This window comes from Ambystoma mexicanum, chromosome 11 (genome assembly GCF_040938575.1).
Source record: "Ambystoma mexicanum isolate Mex_15411 chromosome 11, UKY_AmexF1_1, whole genome shotgun sequence".
In the NCBI taxonomy this organism is placed as follows: Eukaryota; Metazoa; Chordata; class Amphibia; order Caudata; family Ambystomatidae; genus Ambystoma; species Ambystoma mexicanum.
The window spans coordinates 69,129-86,605 of NC_090934.1; the positions used below are offsets into that span (position 1 = coordinate 69,129).

General features: G+C 44.1%; 1 protein-coding gene across 1 annotated transcript in view; it reads right to left on the bottom strand.

The window, feature by feature from the left end:
* Positions 1–403: 403 nt before the first annotated feature.
* The window catches only part of LOC138504647 (vomeronasal type-2 receptor 26-like), a 110,487-nt gene continuing 93,413 nt past the window's right edge, over positions 404–17,477 (bottom strand). Inside the window, exon 3 of the mRNA XM_069625239.1 lies at positions 404–1,305. Within this exon, the coding sequence (XP_069481340.1) occupies positions 404–1,305 (902 nt within the window). The remainder of the gene's footprint in view (positions 1,306–17,477) is intronic.

Genomic DNA, 17,477 nt, shown 5'->3' on the forward strand with positions numbered 1-17,477 from the left:
AGACGTGCCAAGGGAACGTACCCTCACCAACGCAAATGGTTTGGACCATTCAACTGGGGGTGCGGAGGGGTTCGGGAGTCACATTATGGACCTGCACACACATGTTTTTCCTATGTTACAGAGTTTCAAGTATAACCAGACAGTTATGCATGCCCACTCTCTAATCAATATAAATAGCTAGACTGCACCTTTCACAGAGTAGCCGTGATCTCAACTCTCTTCACAGTGAGGAAATCATGTTGTTAATTATATATCACCCCGTTGTCTATGTGCTTCAAATAGAACATGTGATATATATAGCTTAACCTGTGCAGAGTGCTAATACAATGTATACGCTATGAAGGAGCAGACAAATGCAAAGGTTGATTGCAGTGTAGAGCTGGATAGCAACACCCTTCCTCTTTCATTCATTCCTCATGGTTGAATGCTTGCTAGTGTTCAGATCCGGTTTGAATAGAATGATGTAACATTTGGGGATGAATATACAGCCCAGCAGTCCAGCGCTAGAAGCCAAGATGGCGAAGACCTCCACAGCCACCATGTACCTGCCCTTAGTGCTGAGGTAGGCTGGGATGAAAGAGACCCAGACACTGCAGAAGACCAGCATGCTGAATGTGATGAGCTGGGCCTCGTTGAATCTATCAGGCAGGTTCCTGGCTAGGAAAGCCACCATGAAGCTGGAAAAGGCCAAGAGTCCCATGTAACCAATAACACTGTAGAAGGCAGTGACAGAGCCCTCAGCACACTGCAGGATCATCTTCCCAGTCTCAGACTGCATGTCAGTGTGAGGATGAGGAGGAGAGGTGAGCAGCCAAGAGAGGCAAATTACTACCTCCCCCAGTGTGCACAAGAGAACCATAGAGAAGGACACCCGGGACCCCAGCCATCGGCTCAAACTGCTCCCAGGCCTGGTGGCATTAAAGGCAATGACAACAGTGATGGTTTTTGCCAACACACAAGACACAGCAACAGTGAAAATAATCCCAAATGCAGCTTGTTGGATGAGACATGTCCACGTCACCGGGCATCCAATGAATAAGAGAGAACAGAGAAAGGCCAGCATTAGGGAGACGAGGAGTGCATAGCTGAGATCCCGGTTATTGGCCTTCACTATCGGTGTGTCCCGGTGTCGGAGAAAGATTCCCAGCACCGCAGCCGTGGTTATAGTGAGGAGAGTAGTCATGGATGCCAATGTCCCGCCAAGGTAGTCGCTGTATGAGAGATATACAATAACCTTGTAGATACAGCCGTCCTTCCTTTCATTGGGCCATTGGTCCTCAGGGCATATCAAGCAGTTGTTCATGTCTGCAAGTAAAAATAATACATTAATATGTAACATCAAACATTTCCATCTCTTAAAGAACATGATCTAGGCTGCAAAATGGAAGGTGTTGGAGATTGGGCTAAAACTGAAAGACACTCTTGACTTGTTTCTGTGAACTGCAGACTATGGAACTCCACAGCAACTTTCCTGTATTAGATATTCCATTTATTTAAACATTTGTAGCACACCACACATCACCTTATGGTACATTGTACATGCCAGGGGGAACAAAAGCCATTAACAGCATAATCAATTTCATTGACAAGAGAAGCATTCCTGGGGGATGCAGTCCCTCCAATCTATAAAAAAAGGGAAGAGAGGGAGAGACATTTACAAGAGAGACTTTTATATGAAGGAGATACAAAATTGCAGGTGTTCTGTTGTTGGGATAAAATTGCAAAAGATTGCAAAAGTTGTGTTTGTGAATAAGACAGTAACCAATCACAAGACATGACTATACAATGTGAACCCCCCCCCCTTCCTTAAATGACTTCTTACATGCTCAAGGAGAACCAGTCATACCTTGAAACACCTGTGTATAGGCGCGTTATAAATGCCATATCATATCATATCATACATACCTGCAGTGCATGGACTCCATGTTTATGCTGAAAGGAAAACATTTATTTTAATGCACTGTTTAGGAAACTATGGACAAGAACAATTTGAGAACTTGCCCCCATTGTCACAGGATGAGTCAGTAGGTCTCACAGAAGATGGGAACTGTATAAAAATGCTTGCCAAACATTATGGAACGTCAATAAGTATTATTTTAGAAAGGTACCACTTCTGCAAAAGGAAGCAACACAATGGAGAATCCGTAGAACAATGAATCACAGCTCTCAGAGGTCAGGCCGCCTCATGTGACGAGACCAATTCATGCTGGAATGTAGCAATGAGAAGTTAAGGGACTGTCAGAGAGATCTTCCTCCGAGTCGACTGACTCAGTCTCAAAGACCCCCTCGTCCTTGATATGATATGATATGGCATTTGTAACGCGCCTATACACAAGTATTTCAAGGCGCGACGAGGCAGGGAGGGGGGAACAGGGGGAAGACAGACAACGATCCTACTAGGCCAGGTGTCATTCAGATCGCTCAAGTGCAGGGGTAGGGGGAAGGGAAAAGTGCAAGGGGAAGGGGAGGAGGGGAAGTGCGGTACAATATAAGTAGAATAAAATAAATAAATAGGGCCAGCTGGTGGCAAGTGCAAGGTAAGTGCAGGCAAGTGCTGGGAAGGGGGTGCTGTAGGGATACAGAGACAGTCCCCAGTGCAGGGGTTGCCAGGGAGGCAGTGCAAGTGGAGAGTGGCTGGGCCCAGGACCAAGGTCGCTGAGAGTGGCCCAGTTGCAGATTCAGTGCAGTTTCAGTGAAGAATTTAGCAGGGGAGAGGGAGAGAGAAAGCAGAAGCAAAGAGGAAGGTTTTGAGGTGCTTCCGGAACCAGAAGACGGAATCTTCTTCCTTCCCCTTGTCTGATACGCCTTTTTTTTTTAATGAAGATAAGGCCTACCACAGAAGGAAGCCACTGTGGCCATGAAGTATCAGCAGGCCAGTGACCTTGCTTTCGGGGCAGCCAAGAATCAGAGGGAAAAATCCCTGGTTGTTCCAAAATCCAAGCATGATGGCAGTTATGGCGATTAAACACTTTCTTGCAGATGGGTCCCTGATAAGACCCTCGGATCCAGGTCTAGTAAGAGGCAAAAAGAGGATTGTCTACCAGGCAAGGCAGAATGGTCGAGAATGCAAAGGGCGAACCCCCAAAGAGAACAGGGGAAAACGGAAAAACCCAAGTCAAGAATAACAGCCTAATAAAGGATAGGCTCAGGGAGGAGGAGCCCCAAGCGTAGAGAACCACGCACAACACAGAAGAATGTGTACACAGGGCAAGTCCTGAAAGCAGGGCGAGCCCAAGCAGAAGGCAGAGCAGCAGAGCCGGGGAGATGCGGAAAACACAGAAGGAAAGCGAACCGGAGCAGAAAGAGAGAGTAAACTGCGGTTGGGTAACCGCTGCAGAAGATGTGAGAGAGAGACGGGGAGACCGCGGGTGGGGAGGGACTGCCACAGGGAGCAGGCAAAGCACAAAAGCACAGTCAGAGGACCAAAGTAAAGCAGCGGAGCACTGCAAAAGAGGAAAACAGATTGGCGACCGCAAAGGGAAATCCAAGAGAGTTGCAATGCACCGGCCGCCTGGAGGAGGTGACATAAGAACCTCGCTGTGGCGTACATATTGCAAAACCACTAGACCGCGTAAGGAGAAGCGGCGAGCAATGTGATGGCAAGTTTCATGGAGTCGCTGCCTCCAGTGATTCCATGTGCGCCAACCCCCCGGGATCGTGACAGGAACGCTCCATGGTCCAAAAGTAATTTCCTCAATTTATGAAGTAATTATAGTGGAAAAAGAAGTAGAACGCACACACAAATGTGTGAAAGAATGAGAAAAGAAAACTGAATCAGAAGTGAAAAGGACCGAGGGCGTTATGGAAGTATGAATAGTACAACCAAGGAGGTTGGACAAGAAGAAACAAAATGGAAAAAGGGTTGGTGCTGGTGCAAAAAAGAGATTTGGCAAAGAACAAAGAAGCGAAGGAAGACGATGACAGAAAGAGATGTTTCGGCTGTGACAGTTTGTTTCACTTCGCGAGCAGCGATAAACGCCCGTTCATTAAGGCTTAATGTAAAACATGCAACAAGAAGCGGCATTTCTCAGCCTTTTGCAAGACCAAGCCTGAAAATACTGACCTTGTAGATGAGTTGTGTGATGATATGCATGAGTGCACATGCGTGGTGGATAGCACCATTGATGACACTGCCATGGTTGATGATGATGCTGACATTGAGAAACCCATGTCCACCATTGAAATTGAAGGGATAGATATTGGTACAGTAATTGACTCCGGAGCTAAGTATACCCTGCTTCAAAAATCTCTTTCTGACAACAAATGAAAGACCTGCTTCTCTCAATACTGTTGATAGCAGACGTGTGACATATGGAGGGAAACAAATAGAGCTAGAAGGTTGGTTATGGGAAAACATGAGATTTAAGGATAGGTCTGCCAAAGGCAAGCTTTATGTTTCCAAAAAAAGGATATGATCCTCTTTTAAGCTTGTCACACCAGAGAATATTGAAAACTAAAGCTTCATTTGAATGCTGAGGAAGCAGTTTACGCAATAGAAAGTATGAATGATTGTGGCAACACGAGGTATTTCGGCAAGAGTTGGGCAACCTTAAAGGTTTCATGCATAGAATAAGATTAAAGGCCAATTCAATCCTGGGGGTCTAATAATTGAGAGCAATACCATTGACAGTTAGGGCAGCTGAAAATATGGACAAGCAAGGTGTGATTGAAAGGATTGAAGGTGGGTCTCTCCTTTAGTAATGGTACATAAACCAAATGGCAAATTGAGACTTTGTATTGACCCCAGATCTGTAAATCGATGTGTGATACACAACAGACATCCCCTGCACAATATAACAGCAATGTTAGGGACCATCAAAGAGACAAATGTTATGAGCCCTAGATTTGAAATCGGCATATCACCAAATGGTCCTACACCCCTCCTCCAGAAGTATTCTGGGTTTTATCACGCCATAGGGCCTATTTCAAAGACGGTGCATGCATTTTGGTTTAGTTTCCGCTGTGTCTGTATTTCAACACGTTATGTATCAGCGTTTCCATGACATGAAAGGGTTGCTCTGTTTCAGGATGATGTTTTGGCGTATGGTCAGAGCCAGGAAGAGCATGTTGTTTGACTAAGAAAGGTGCTCGATATATTCATGAATGCAGGTCTAACTCTGAGCAAAGAAAAGAGCAACTTTAGCAGGTCCACAATTCAATATTTGGGATATAAATTCTCTTCTTCAGGCATTAGAATGAATACAAGTTTGGTAAACAATATTATACATTTTGTGAGCCCTATAGATACATTTCTGCACTTGTGCTTTTAATATGTCAAACTGCCCTTGTCATGGTGCAATCGTTTTCTAGTGTGTGCCACTCTTTTTAAAAATAGGGCAAACTTTGCCCTAGTGCTAATACCGTGCAACTTTGCACTTCCACCGGTGCAAAGTTTCTGTAATCTGGCCCCATGTAGTTTCATTTCTTGACATGTCTGAATATTCTGCCAAATTCATTCCAGGTTTGCCAAGTAAGTCTAGTCAAATGAGAAGCTTGGTTAAGAAAGGTGTGAAGTTTTTCTGGAGTGAACAGTATGAAAAAGAATTTCAGGAGGTAAAATTGGCTTTAGTAAGGGCCCCCACTCTGAGCAATTTTGAACCAGGCAGGCACAGTATTTGAACAACGGATGCAAGCAATCATTGTTTAAGTGCAAATTGTGTTTGCTTCGAGGTTTTAAGGGATGCTGAAAAACCTATTGCACAACTGAAAAGGAGCTTTTAGCCATCAAATGAGCCATTGAGAAGCGTATTTCCCTTTTGTGGGATGTGAGATTTATGGTGAAATCAGACCACAAACCTTTAAATGAAATCTTTAAGTCGAAGGGTTTGGATAAGGTCTCATCCGACATTTGCAAGTGGGTTGCAAGTTAACAGGAATACTATTAGGAGATAGACTATCTTCCAGGTGCCAAGAACAAGACAGTAGATTGCCTATCAAGACTTACGAATGTGGTTAATGATGACGGAGATGAGGAAGACAAGGAGGATCACATATTGTACATAAGCCCAGAAGTAGGGATGGAAAGTGAATGGCGCAAAGCCATGTTGACTGACGCAGTTATGGCAAATGTCAAAGAAAGGCTTGAAAGCGGCTGTAAGAGTAGTGAAAGTAACAGAGGTGGGATTCCTGATGCTATCACACATGTTTTTTTATGAACTCCTTATTAAAGATGGTTTGGTTCTCAGGGGTGACAAGTTTCCTCCCATAGGAATTTGGGGAAGGATTTTGGAAATGGCACATGAGGGCCATCAAGGAATTTCCAAAACCAAACAGTTACTAAGGCAGGGCTACTGGTGGCATGGTATGGATCTACAAATTGAGAGGGTTATACGAGAGCGTGCAGAATGTGAAACTGAAGCCAAAGGGTGTGTTACTAGAGTTGTATATCACAGGACCCATAAGATTGCAAAGCCTGCTCAGTTATTGTATAGTTTTACTTGACATGCTTTCACATTGGGCAGAAATGCACTGGGTGCACAATGTGTGCACCAAAGAAATCATTTGGTTTCTGGATGAAATTTTCAAAAGGGAGGGTTAGCCCACTACAATTGTAACGGATAATGATGTTAAACTCATTTCTGAGGAAATGGAAATGTTTTTGAAAAGTAATGGCATACAACATAAAACCACCTGCATATATCATCCAGAAACCAATGGAACGGTTGAAAGATTTAACAGAGTTATTAAGGAAAGTATCAAGTTTGCCATTTCAGAAGGGAGAGATTGGAGAAAGGCTGCAGAGGACACTGTTGCTTATAGATTCACCCCACACACCACCACTGGTGTGTCTCCCTTTGAGGTGTTTAGACGAAGGAAGCCCAATACCAGGGTTTATCCAGCGTGGCTTGGAAGAGTATGCTTAAAAGACATTGATTTAGTTGCTATCAAAGGGAATGTTAGTAAAAGGCAGGTGTAAAATAAAACTTTTTATGTTAGAAATAGCTTTAAAGAGATGTACGGTGAGGAGGAGTGATTGGGTGCATACAAAACATCCCCACAACACAATGGAAGGGGGAATAGGTTAGTATAAGCCAGTGGAAGTCTTCAAGAGACTACTTGGCGCTGTAAAGGCAGCAAATGGGAGAGTATGGAATGTTAATAGAGTCTGCAAGTGTGTGGAAAAGCAGGTATGCACCCAGAGCTTTCCTCAAAAAAGAGGCAATTTTACAGGACTCTGGTGTCCACAAAGAGAAGGTTCAATTCAGACAGGGTGATGTAAAAGTTTGTCCATTATGACTTTGTAGGAAGCCTGCGTATCTGAGAGACTATGTGGAATAATGGTGCACTCTAGAAAGGTTTGGTTGTACATGGAGGTCCATCTTTCGTCTCACGCTCAGGGGACTCCTGGTCTTATTATTCATACAACTTCAGTCGTTTGTGATTTTGCCCTCTGTAAATAGTTCATCCCATGGTTTCTTAATACTGTGTTCTTGTAGGATGTTCTCATTTTAGTTTGCCTTTATTCCTTAATGCAGTCTGCTTTTATGTCAGCATTTTCAGTTTTAGGAAAAAAGGGAGATGTGTACCATCTTACCATAAGTGGAATGCCAAGTAGAATGTAGAATTTAGAACATGTAGGGAAAAATGCAGAACCTTGGTCAGTTAAGAGGCAGCCATCGATGTATCCGGTGGGGTTGAAAAGAGCTCATAATACAGGACGCTTCGTCGCCTGCGTCACTGATCCTGTCACGGTGTCGAGGAGATTCAATAACACTCCTCACCCCGCCTGCGCAGAAGGAGTACAAAGTGGGGGTGTAGTGTTTGGCTGAATACCGTATAGATGGCCAAAGTGTTTGGCCGAAGCCGAATACGGAGGCAAATAGTTCCTTCCCGCCTATGACATTAAGCATAAGCTGTCATTGGTTATGTATTGCTTGAAACATATGTATGATATGATATGATATGATATGGTATTTGTAACGCGCCTATACACAAGTGTTTCAAGGCGCGACGAGGCAGGGAGGGAGGGAAACAAGGGGAAGACGGACAAGCGATCCTACTAGGCCAGGTGTCATTCAGATCGCGCAAGTGCAGAGGTAAGGGGAAAAGGAGAAAGTGCAGGGGGAGGAGGTGGGGGGAAAAGTGCAGTACAAGGTAAGTGGCGTAATAAAATAATAAATGATAAATAATAAATAAAAGGGCCAGCTGGTGGCAAGTGCGAGGTAAGTGCAGAGCAAGTGCTGGGTAGGGGGCTGTAGGGATACAGTGACAGTCCCACAGTGCAGGGGGAGCCAGGGGGGCAGTGCAAGTGGAGAGTGGCTGGGCCCTGGACCGAGGTCGCTGAGAGTGGCCCAGATGCAGGTTAAGTGTAGAATTCAGGGGGGAGTTAAGCAGGTTTAGCAGGGGAGAGGGAGAGAGAAGGCAGAAGCGAAGAGGAAGGTTTTGAGGTGCTTCCGGAACCGGAGGTGGTTCTCCTCAAGTTTCAGGGAGGCAGGCAGGCTGTTCCAGAGGGAGGCCCCTGCTGCGGAGTGTCCGCCAGTTACTATCACTGGGGCGGGGTGACATTACTGGTAAAAGCAGGCTTTCTACATGCTGGGCACACTATTGTTTTCCAAATGTGCATCGTATCCTTGCATTGAAAGAAAAAGACATGTGCAAACTCAAAAATGCTGCTGAAACTTGCATTCACTAGTTTTCTTTTTACTTCCACACAAATACCCTGTCATTATTGTGCCCCTTCCTTTGTCTTTTATCACAGGTTATATTTATAAAGATATTATATGTTTGTCGCACCTCTCAGGGTGGGTGACATATGATTTATTTTATTTTTGGCAGCTGCAAGCTCACAGAGACGTATGGGTTGGTTGGGGGATTGGCGGGTGAGTGGACTGATCAATTTCACTTTATTTACATCCATTTGCTGGTTTAATTACTGTGATTAGCCTGAAAGAATAAAAATACAAGTCACAGCCCTTTCACCAGGTATCAGTCTGGACGGTGGGGTGCAAGAGATGGGAAGGCAGTCCACTGTCTCCATAAATAGCAATCAAAACCAGAAACCACCCCTCCTGCCCCCCTCAACTCTCTCCCTCTCAGACATCCACACCTGCACAATGACACGCTATGACACTCACTCACAGACAGCAACACCGACACACACACATACACTCTCACAAAACATGGACACCCGCTGTCCAACACACAGATGCATACACGCATATATAGGCAGGATAGCAAACACAGGGACAGGAATTCTCAAACACCACACTTTTTCACTAAGGCGGGGGGGGGGGCTCTGCCAGAAAGAGGTGCTTTTTCGGTTGTATACTAATTGACCTTTTCACAATTGAACTCGGGAGAATTGACCTTGGGAGAATTGACCTAATTTAGAAGGTCAATTAGAACATAAATGTGGGGGGAAACCCCCAACAACCCCCCACCCAATCCAAAAACCCCTGCAACCACCCACCCAATCCCCTTATATTATTTATAATCCAAAACCAACCCAATAGATATATAAAATAACTAAAATAATATAAAGGTCAATTGTGCAGAAGGTCAATTAGGACCACTATAATTAGGGCAATTGTGCAAAAGGTCAATTGTAAAAGGTCAATTTGGGTAATACTGCATTTCCTACCCCCTGCTTCTCGATTGAGCCCCTGTGGACACACATTTAACAAGATACTAGAAGGGTATTTAGGAACGCCCCGTTAGTGGGGGCCTTTTGTTCTTCTTAAATCATCTCACCTGCCTGCACATCTTTTGGTGTTGTGCTGCAACCCCCCAGGGGAAGGGTCTATTTAGAAGACGCCACAGAGAGCCCACCATATGCTGAAGGCTTTCTTTTAGAGTTGATAGGATTGTCTTTTGTGGAAGGGCAGCCGAGTGGTGGTGGAAGGAGAGAGTGTAACTGCTATCTAGGCTCGATGGGGGACAATTAGGGGAGAATGTTGCATTTCCCCTCATTCTGTGCTTTTTCCATGCACTCTTTCGCCTGGAGTTTACCTCATGCTAGGGCATGAGAAGTGACCAAGATGGGACCCTGAACTCAGCAGTTATATGTCAAGCGACACATGCCAGCTTCACCCACTTTGAAGCGCTAGGGGTGTTATGTTAAATCTTGTTATAGTCTGACAAGGGAATTCATGGTGAATTTTCCCAGGCCAGCAAATTTCCTTTCGCACAAAAAGGCCCCTTCCATCAAGAAATGGTGACAACTTTGTGGTCACTATTGCAATGAAATTTCAAAACTGTGAATATTTGATACGAAAAACCCATAAATAGTTCTAATGTTGTGTGCAGCTGCATTGGAATTCCTTTTTTCATGAAATGGACGATGAGAAATTTCAGAGGAATTTCTCAAATTTCGTCCATTCGAGGGTGTAGGTGTGTGCTGTGTATGTGTTGGGGTGTTCGAGTTCTTGCTAATCTATATTTTACTCTTGAGCACTCTACGGCTGTGAAAACCCAAGGTGGATTGCATATATGTGGACACATTATAGTGATCTCGCGAGAGAGGTGTCGGATATTACGGCCGGGAACAGCAGCCTAACCCTCTTGCACATGTCGTGACACATCGCAGTTTCTGACTTCCTGAGGTAGGTTCTCTGGCACACAGGCACTGTATGGTAATCAGCATTGGGAATTCCCCCTACACACACACACACACGCGCGTTATACGTGTTGCTCATTGAAAGTCACTAACTGATTTTTCGCAATGTCTCTTAGGTGTCTCAGGCGCTGGCTTTCTCTGGTAATTTGTTTTAACGGGCCAGTCCTGAAAGCTGAAGAGGTGGGATGGCACAGCTGCAAGCAACGTCACTTGACCTTTGAACTCCCATGACACTGCAGGAAATGACATTAATAGGAGTAATATTTCAGGGTGTGACGTTCTCAAGATGGTTACGAAATGCTAAAAATAAATAGCAAACCAATTAACCCTGAACTTCACCTTCGAGTAAGGTTCACAGTAAATATTCGGCCAAAGTCTAATAGATGGTTTTCAGACCAATTTCGGCTGAATACTTATTCGAAGCTGAAGTTCGGTACACCCCTAGTACAAAGTGGAAAAGCAAAATTGCAATACTGCCATACAGGGTTAGAATATTTGGGGCAAGTGGCATTGCCCGCAGGAAGAAAAGTAAATGCCTGAGAGAGCCAATGCCGTGCAGAATATTCCTCAGTTAATTACTATAAAACAGATGCAGCGGTTTTTGGGATTTTGTAACTATTGTAGATCATGTATCTTTCACTACTCAAGTCACATCAGGCCCTTACTGCAAGGACTTAAGGGAGTGCAGATAGTGAAATGTCTGATTGAATGGTCTGAAGAGATGGTCACTTGTTTTCAGGAGCTCAAGGCTGCAATGGCTTATTAAAGCGACTCCTAGACCCAGTTATGCAGGACCAGTTTCATTATGAACAAGCTCTAGCAGCAGCGACTTTTGCGATACAAAAGTCTTCGGCCATTACTATGGATTGCCCAGTGACATTGTATGTGGAGCATGCAGTTTTTACGATTTTGGAAAAGTCCAAATTGACTCTGACAACACAGAAAGCCTTTGGGTCTATTATGTGCTTCCATGCATTCAGTAAGGTATCACCTAGTCAATCCTGCAACATTTGTAGTTGAACCAGTGAATCTTGATGATATTGTCCATGACTGTGCTACTTACGATGGAGTACCCCACACTTAGGGGCTGTAACTGTAACCTCTACAGTCTCCTGCCTCCTTGCAGTTACCCAGATCCGCACTGCCCTGGTTGCATTCACTAAGAGCATTGCTGCCCTGATTGCACTTCCCCTTTCCTCTCCCTGGCACTTCCCCCTCTCCCTTGCCCCTGCAATTTTGCGAAGCCACATTTGCACGATCTGAATCACACAAGGCTTAGTAGGATCATTTGTCTTGTCCTCCCTCTGTCTTCCCCGCTTGTCTTGTTACGCCTAGAAAAACATGTGTACAGGCGAGTTATAAATGACATTTCATATCATATCATATCAAGATGGCAAAGGAGAGGGTTTGGGAGATCTGACGGGACCCCTGTCCAGCCTGTTGCACTATTATCTAGACTAATCAAAGCGTTAACTTTGTGAACCGAAATAGGAATAGTTAAATGCGTTGTGCATACTAACCATACAAACCCAATAGCGCTTGGAAACAATGCAGCCAAAGAAGCAGCGTATTTGCTATTTACAGATTCCCAGGAAATTGAAACCATGTCCCAGCAGGTACAGTTGCCAGCCCTGAATACTGCGATCCCTTTTCCTCAAATTATAGAGAGGCAGGAAAGAGCACTAAAAGATGAGAAGGAGCTCTGGGCAAAGAAGGGATGTGCGTTCTCGCCCACGGATTTGCTGTGGAGATAGGAGCTTATGGGAAAGGTAGTGATGCCTGTAGAGCTACTTCTTGTGGCCCTAGAGCAGCTACATTACCTGTCACACACTTCTCAGTGACAAATAACAGAAGAGTGGTTCATACCCAATCTGCATGAGCAGGTGAGTACGTTTTTAAGAAATTGTAAAATATGTGGAGAATGTAACCCTGATAATACAATGAAGATAAGAGGAATTTTGCCTTGACTTTGACCTTTAGGGCTCTTTCGAGAGCTCCACATGGATTTTGTGGATATGATACAGGTGCATGAGGTGCAATAATTTTTAGTATCTCATTGTAGTCGTCTGCATATTTTCCTGATGGCTGGAGGCTGTGTTCTGTGTACACCCAGATGCCAAGCCTGCAGCAATGTTTTTGGTGCAGGAAGTTTTTCCACAGTGGGGAATTTGTGAGGTCCTGAATTGCGATAATGTGACCCACTTTTTTAATGCCTTGCTTTCCTAGATCACTTTGCTCCTGGGGATCAAGCACAGGTTGTGTTTGGTGTAACACCCTCAGGCTAACGGGATTGTGGAACATGTTAATGAAATTCTTATAGTCCCATTGTCTAAACTTTGCAATGATCTAGGGAAAAGTTGGCGGTACTGACTTCCGTTGGCCTTGTTTTATTTAAGGAATCAGCCAGGGAAGGAACATCATCGCAGTCCTTGCTGCGTAGACTAAACTCACCACCTTTGCCTGCATGCACAGTATCAGATGTCCACAAGTCAGCAGACATCCTTGGTGAGGAGTTTAGGGAATACCTTATGTGTTTAACCAAAAGTGTCAGACTTATATTGCCACAGGTTGTGTTTTCTCATTAACAGTCATAGGAAGGAAACATTCAAGAACCCGAAGGTCTACGTCGGCCTCTGCTGCTTCCCAGGGATATGGTTTTCATTTGCTCCTTTGTACGAAAGGTGATACCATGGGCCATACCACGTGATTTGTTTTACTCTGACTGCTGCGAAGGTGGAGGACAAGACAAGCTGGATTAATATTGTAGGGATACCAACACCCGGCATAGGAACAGGATCAGGCTCAAATTTAAGTATCTTTATGAGGACTACAGGCGTGTGGCGCATTACAAAAATTACAATAAATAAATTAATGTCCTAGGATTCGCAGGTCATTCCAGGTGGGCAAATGAAGCCAGAGACTGTTGTTATAAATATTAAGAAGAAATTTGGTTTTGAAATGAATGTTACGATATTTCATTGTATGGCTTTCTCGTTGTTCTGGTTATTTTGTTCAGGCATGGCAAACAGTGCAAATATGAATATTTTTATTTATCTAGTGATGTAGGAGTTGACAAAGTGTTATTTAGACGACAAAGAAGTATTGATTCTGAACTCATGGAAGATTAGGACAATGTAAATTCAGATCAAATAGTGGATGCACATGGCTTTGCAGCTGATAACGTCTGGCATAAGCATACTAGGAAGGTGGGGAGAGAGATATATATAGGGTCTTGCTATATATGCTCTCTTATCCCCCAAACGTCAGGTGTCCTCAGACTATTTATTGCTGATGATATAGAGTTAAACACTGAACCTTGCACAGGGCTCGAGGGCATCTTCAAGAGCAATCGGTTAAAGATTCTGTCCTACCTGTTGGCAAGGAGTGTTTGAATACGATTTTAAAGAACAGAAGAAAGTACACTGTACACAGACAGTCTGGTTACATTTGGAAGGGTCTATTGTTCTGAATAACCAATGGGAGCAAGGGGTGAAGAGTTGCAGAACTGGAGGAATGAGGGCAATTCGGAATAAGGGTTAGCATTGACTAATGTATGGGAGGGAAGGTCTTCATGGCCCCCCTCCCCTCCATTCTATCCAGGCATTCAGACTATGACTCATCCAGCGGCCACCCGTGCGCCTATGGCCAGGGACACAAGATGGCTGCTGACCGACACATGTGGCTGCAATGCTCGCTCATCTGTTAGGATGGTACCAGACTCTATTTTGTGATACACTCAGACTCCATTTTGAACATGATAATGTAGGTCTCACTGGCACAAGCAGTCTGCAGGGCTGCAGCTCTCCCCTCCAGACCGCGCACAGCAAGCCGGCGCTTCCCTCGTCTCCTCCCCTTGGCAGCTCTTTTGCAGGCCTGTTCTCACGGGAGACTAGGCGCGAACAAGCTACATTACAAACACTGTATCTTTCACCTTCCGCAGTCCATCATTGACCTGCAGATGACTGGGCCGAAGCTGGGGTTTGGAAAAACAAGCTACCTCAATAAAACTTGTCTTGTCCTCTCATTGCCCCCCCTACATTCATGACATATGCTGTGGGTAACCCGCAACCCTGTTCCCCGTTTGAAGTACCAGACATGTATGCTAAGCCTGTGTGCTACCCTGTTTCACCCTTGCAGCTAAGCCATTTGAAGGGACAGTAAATTTGCTTCGAGTCCATGAGATTGATTGTACATATTGAAATAAGATGGCCCTGACCCATCTCAGATCGCGCACGAAATGATGAAGTGTATGTTCAAACCTCTTTCATTACTAATCAGGGATTGCTGCTGCTGCACAATACACAAAGCAAAGTATGATATCCTTATATACTCTATGATTTCCTAAAAATGTACAATTCTACATGCATTCAATTAAGTGTTGCAATATGTATAGTTTTGATGCAATGGGTGCTGACTGTATAAATAGAGTGTCCTTTGTAGCATTTGTTTACCCCCTGAGTATTGAGAGATGCACGTCATATTATAAGCAGAATGTTGCAGACTTTTCCCTGCACCAATGCACACACTAACCTATTTCTACCTCAATTGAATGCAAGCTTTATGTGTGTGTCCATCACAACGTAGTAAATATACAGCCCAACATGCTACGGGCCCATTTATACCCTCAGCCCTCTCAGGTACCACCACGCTCACAGCAGCCCCCACCTACCCTCCCCCTCTGGCCGGCCCAGGATTCGATGCCTCAGCCCTGCGAATGATGTGATACTACAACTATGACCTCTCCCCCCTTTCGTTGAGCCTGAACCAAGCATGCACCCCCCCTCAGCCGCCCCCGTAACTCACAATGCTACCATGAATCTGCCAGGCACCCCCAGACTATGGTTAATGAAATATGGGCAGTAAGACCCTCAACTTAATCGTAATTCTTTTTGAAGTAAGAGTGCATGCCCTTCCTGAAGTGTACCTCCCCAGCTCACCCCTGACCCCATGTGTGGCAATATATTCTTCTCACACAAACAAATAATACATAATTGCCGTAGGAGATCTAACAGAATGATTGACGAATGTGACACCATAATCTTATGAGTACTTTTGCCTTCTGGATCATGTGTTCTCACTTTTATTGTTCATGTCAAATGTTTAAAAGTATGTCTCTCACATGTCAACTTAGATAGATGATGGTCAAAGTATGTATGGCCACAAGGGCAACTTTTATGTAGCATAAATTGTAACAGCTCAGACTTCCTTGGACCCAGCGCTCCACCCAGATGAGCCCAGCTGACCCGAGCACCCCACACTGACACCACGTGGATCTCCGCCAATCATGGAGCACCACCCGTATACCATGTATAGTAGCTAATATTCGCCACCCAATACCCACGACTGTGTGCCCCCTGTAGCTTACGCCATCCATGACGCGATTCTGTAATAAATGTGAATGTTTTACTGAGGTTTGGCAGAGCGCTCTCGGAGTTTGCAGAGTTCTCTATTTGCCTCTATTAGTTTAGATAAACTTTTACCTTTTCACTTCACCCGTGTTAGGACAGTTTTTCTGGAGTCCAGTTAAGGGCCTAGCAAAACCATTCTACTGAGGCAGTACAAGACTCCACTCTTAGAATAAGGCTGTACCACCTGAGTTCGGGGTAGCGTAGACAGAGCAGCCAGGCTTATCTTAGGAGGGAGAGAGGGCAGTAGATACAGTACAAGTAAAAATTGTAATACAAATGATCCAAAGAAACACTGAAACACTATGTATTATAAAAATAAAGGATTTATTTAAATACAAGTAGGCCCAGATAAATCTAGGGGTTAAGTAAATACTGAAACATTATATGAAATCACAATATAAAACACAACACTATACTTGAAAGTACACAGACCCAAGTATAGACCTTATTTGGAACACCTAACAGTAGTTCTAGGGAAGTCAAAACCTTGTTATACACATTTAGTATAGGCCAAGCCTATTCTTTGGGAGTAAAAGACCAATGGTTACTTTTAGATTACTTTTGGTAATACAAGGACAGTAGGCCCTTCCAGTTGTACAGTGACTCTTGTAACAAATCACATAAACAGTCAACTGGACAATATACTTTTGATGAATAGTGAAACACTTATTCTAGGTGCAGTAAAAACCTATAACTATAACACACAGTTATATCAGGTCAGTAAAACCTACGGATGTAATGTATAATTACAGATGCTTTGAAAATCAGGGAACCCCAGATTGAGGTGAGCAATAACTCTCGTAACTTGTTTTGGATGGCACACAGCTAACACAAGGTAAGTAAAACCCACTTACTTTGACTTCACAATGAAGGGGAAAGTAAAACCCAATGTCACACTTTAGTGAATATATATTCAAGGTAGGCAACAACCTAATGTAGACTTATTAAAGACAGGCTAGCAGCAAGTCAGGGGAAGCAAGACCCAGTTGGGGGACACTCATACAGTTATCCTAGCAGGACTAACCTGGTGATACCAACAGTTGGAGGACACTCATACAATTACCCTTCAGGAATAATCTGGTGAAACCAACACATTACTTTTGTAAAGAGGCACAACCTAATCACAGGAGAGTAAAATACCTTCACATCTACTTTCATTTAGACTGGCAAAACAGTGGCTAAGGAAGGAAAGATGTTAACCATACTTCTAAGAATAGTGCATCACACATCCAAGATCAGTAAGAACTTTTGTAACTGTTCACTCTTAGAATTACAGTTACCAACCAACTCTTTACAAGTAAGTAAAAACACTTGATTTCTTTTCTAGGCAGAAGTCCCAATCCCTTCAAAGTCTTTTCCCTTAGAGCATGAGTGTTCTCAGTGGCAGAAGGGGGGTCACTAGGACTAGTGACCAACAGGCAGTGTTAGAATAAGTTCTTTAGTAGCAAAAGTCAGAGTTTCCTTAGGAAAACTGGCAACCAAGTGAGTACTTTACTTCTAGGGTTAGAAGAGGG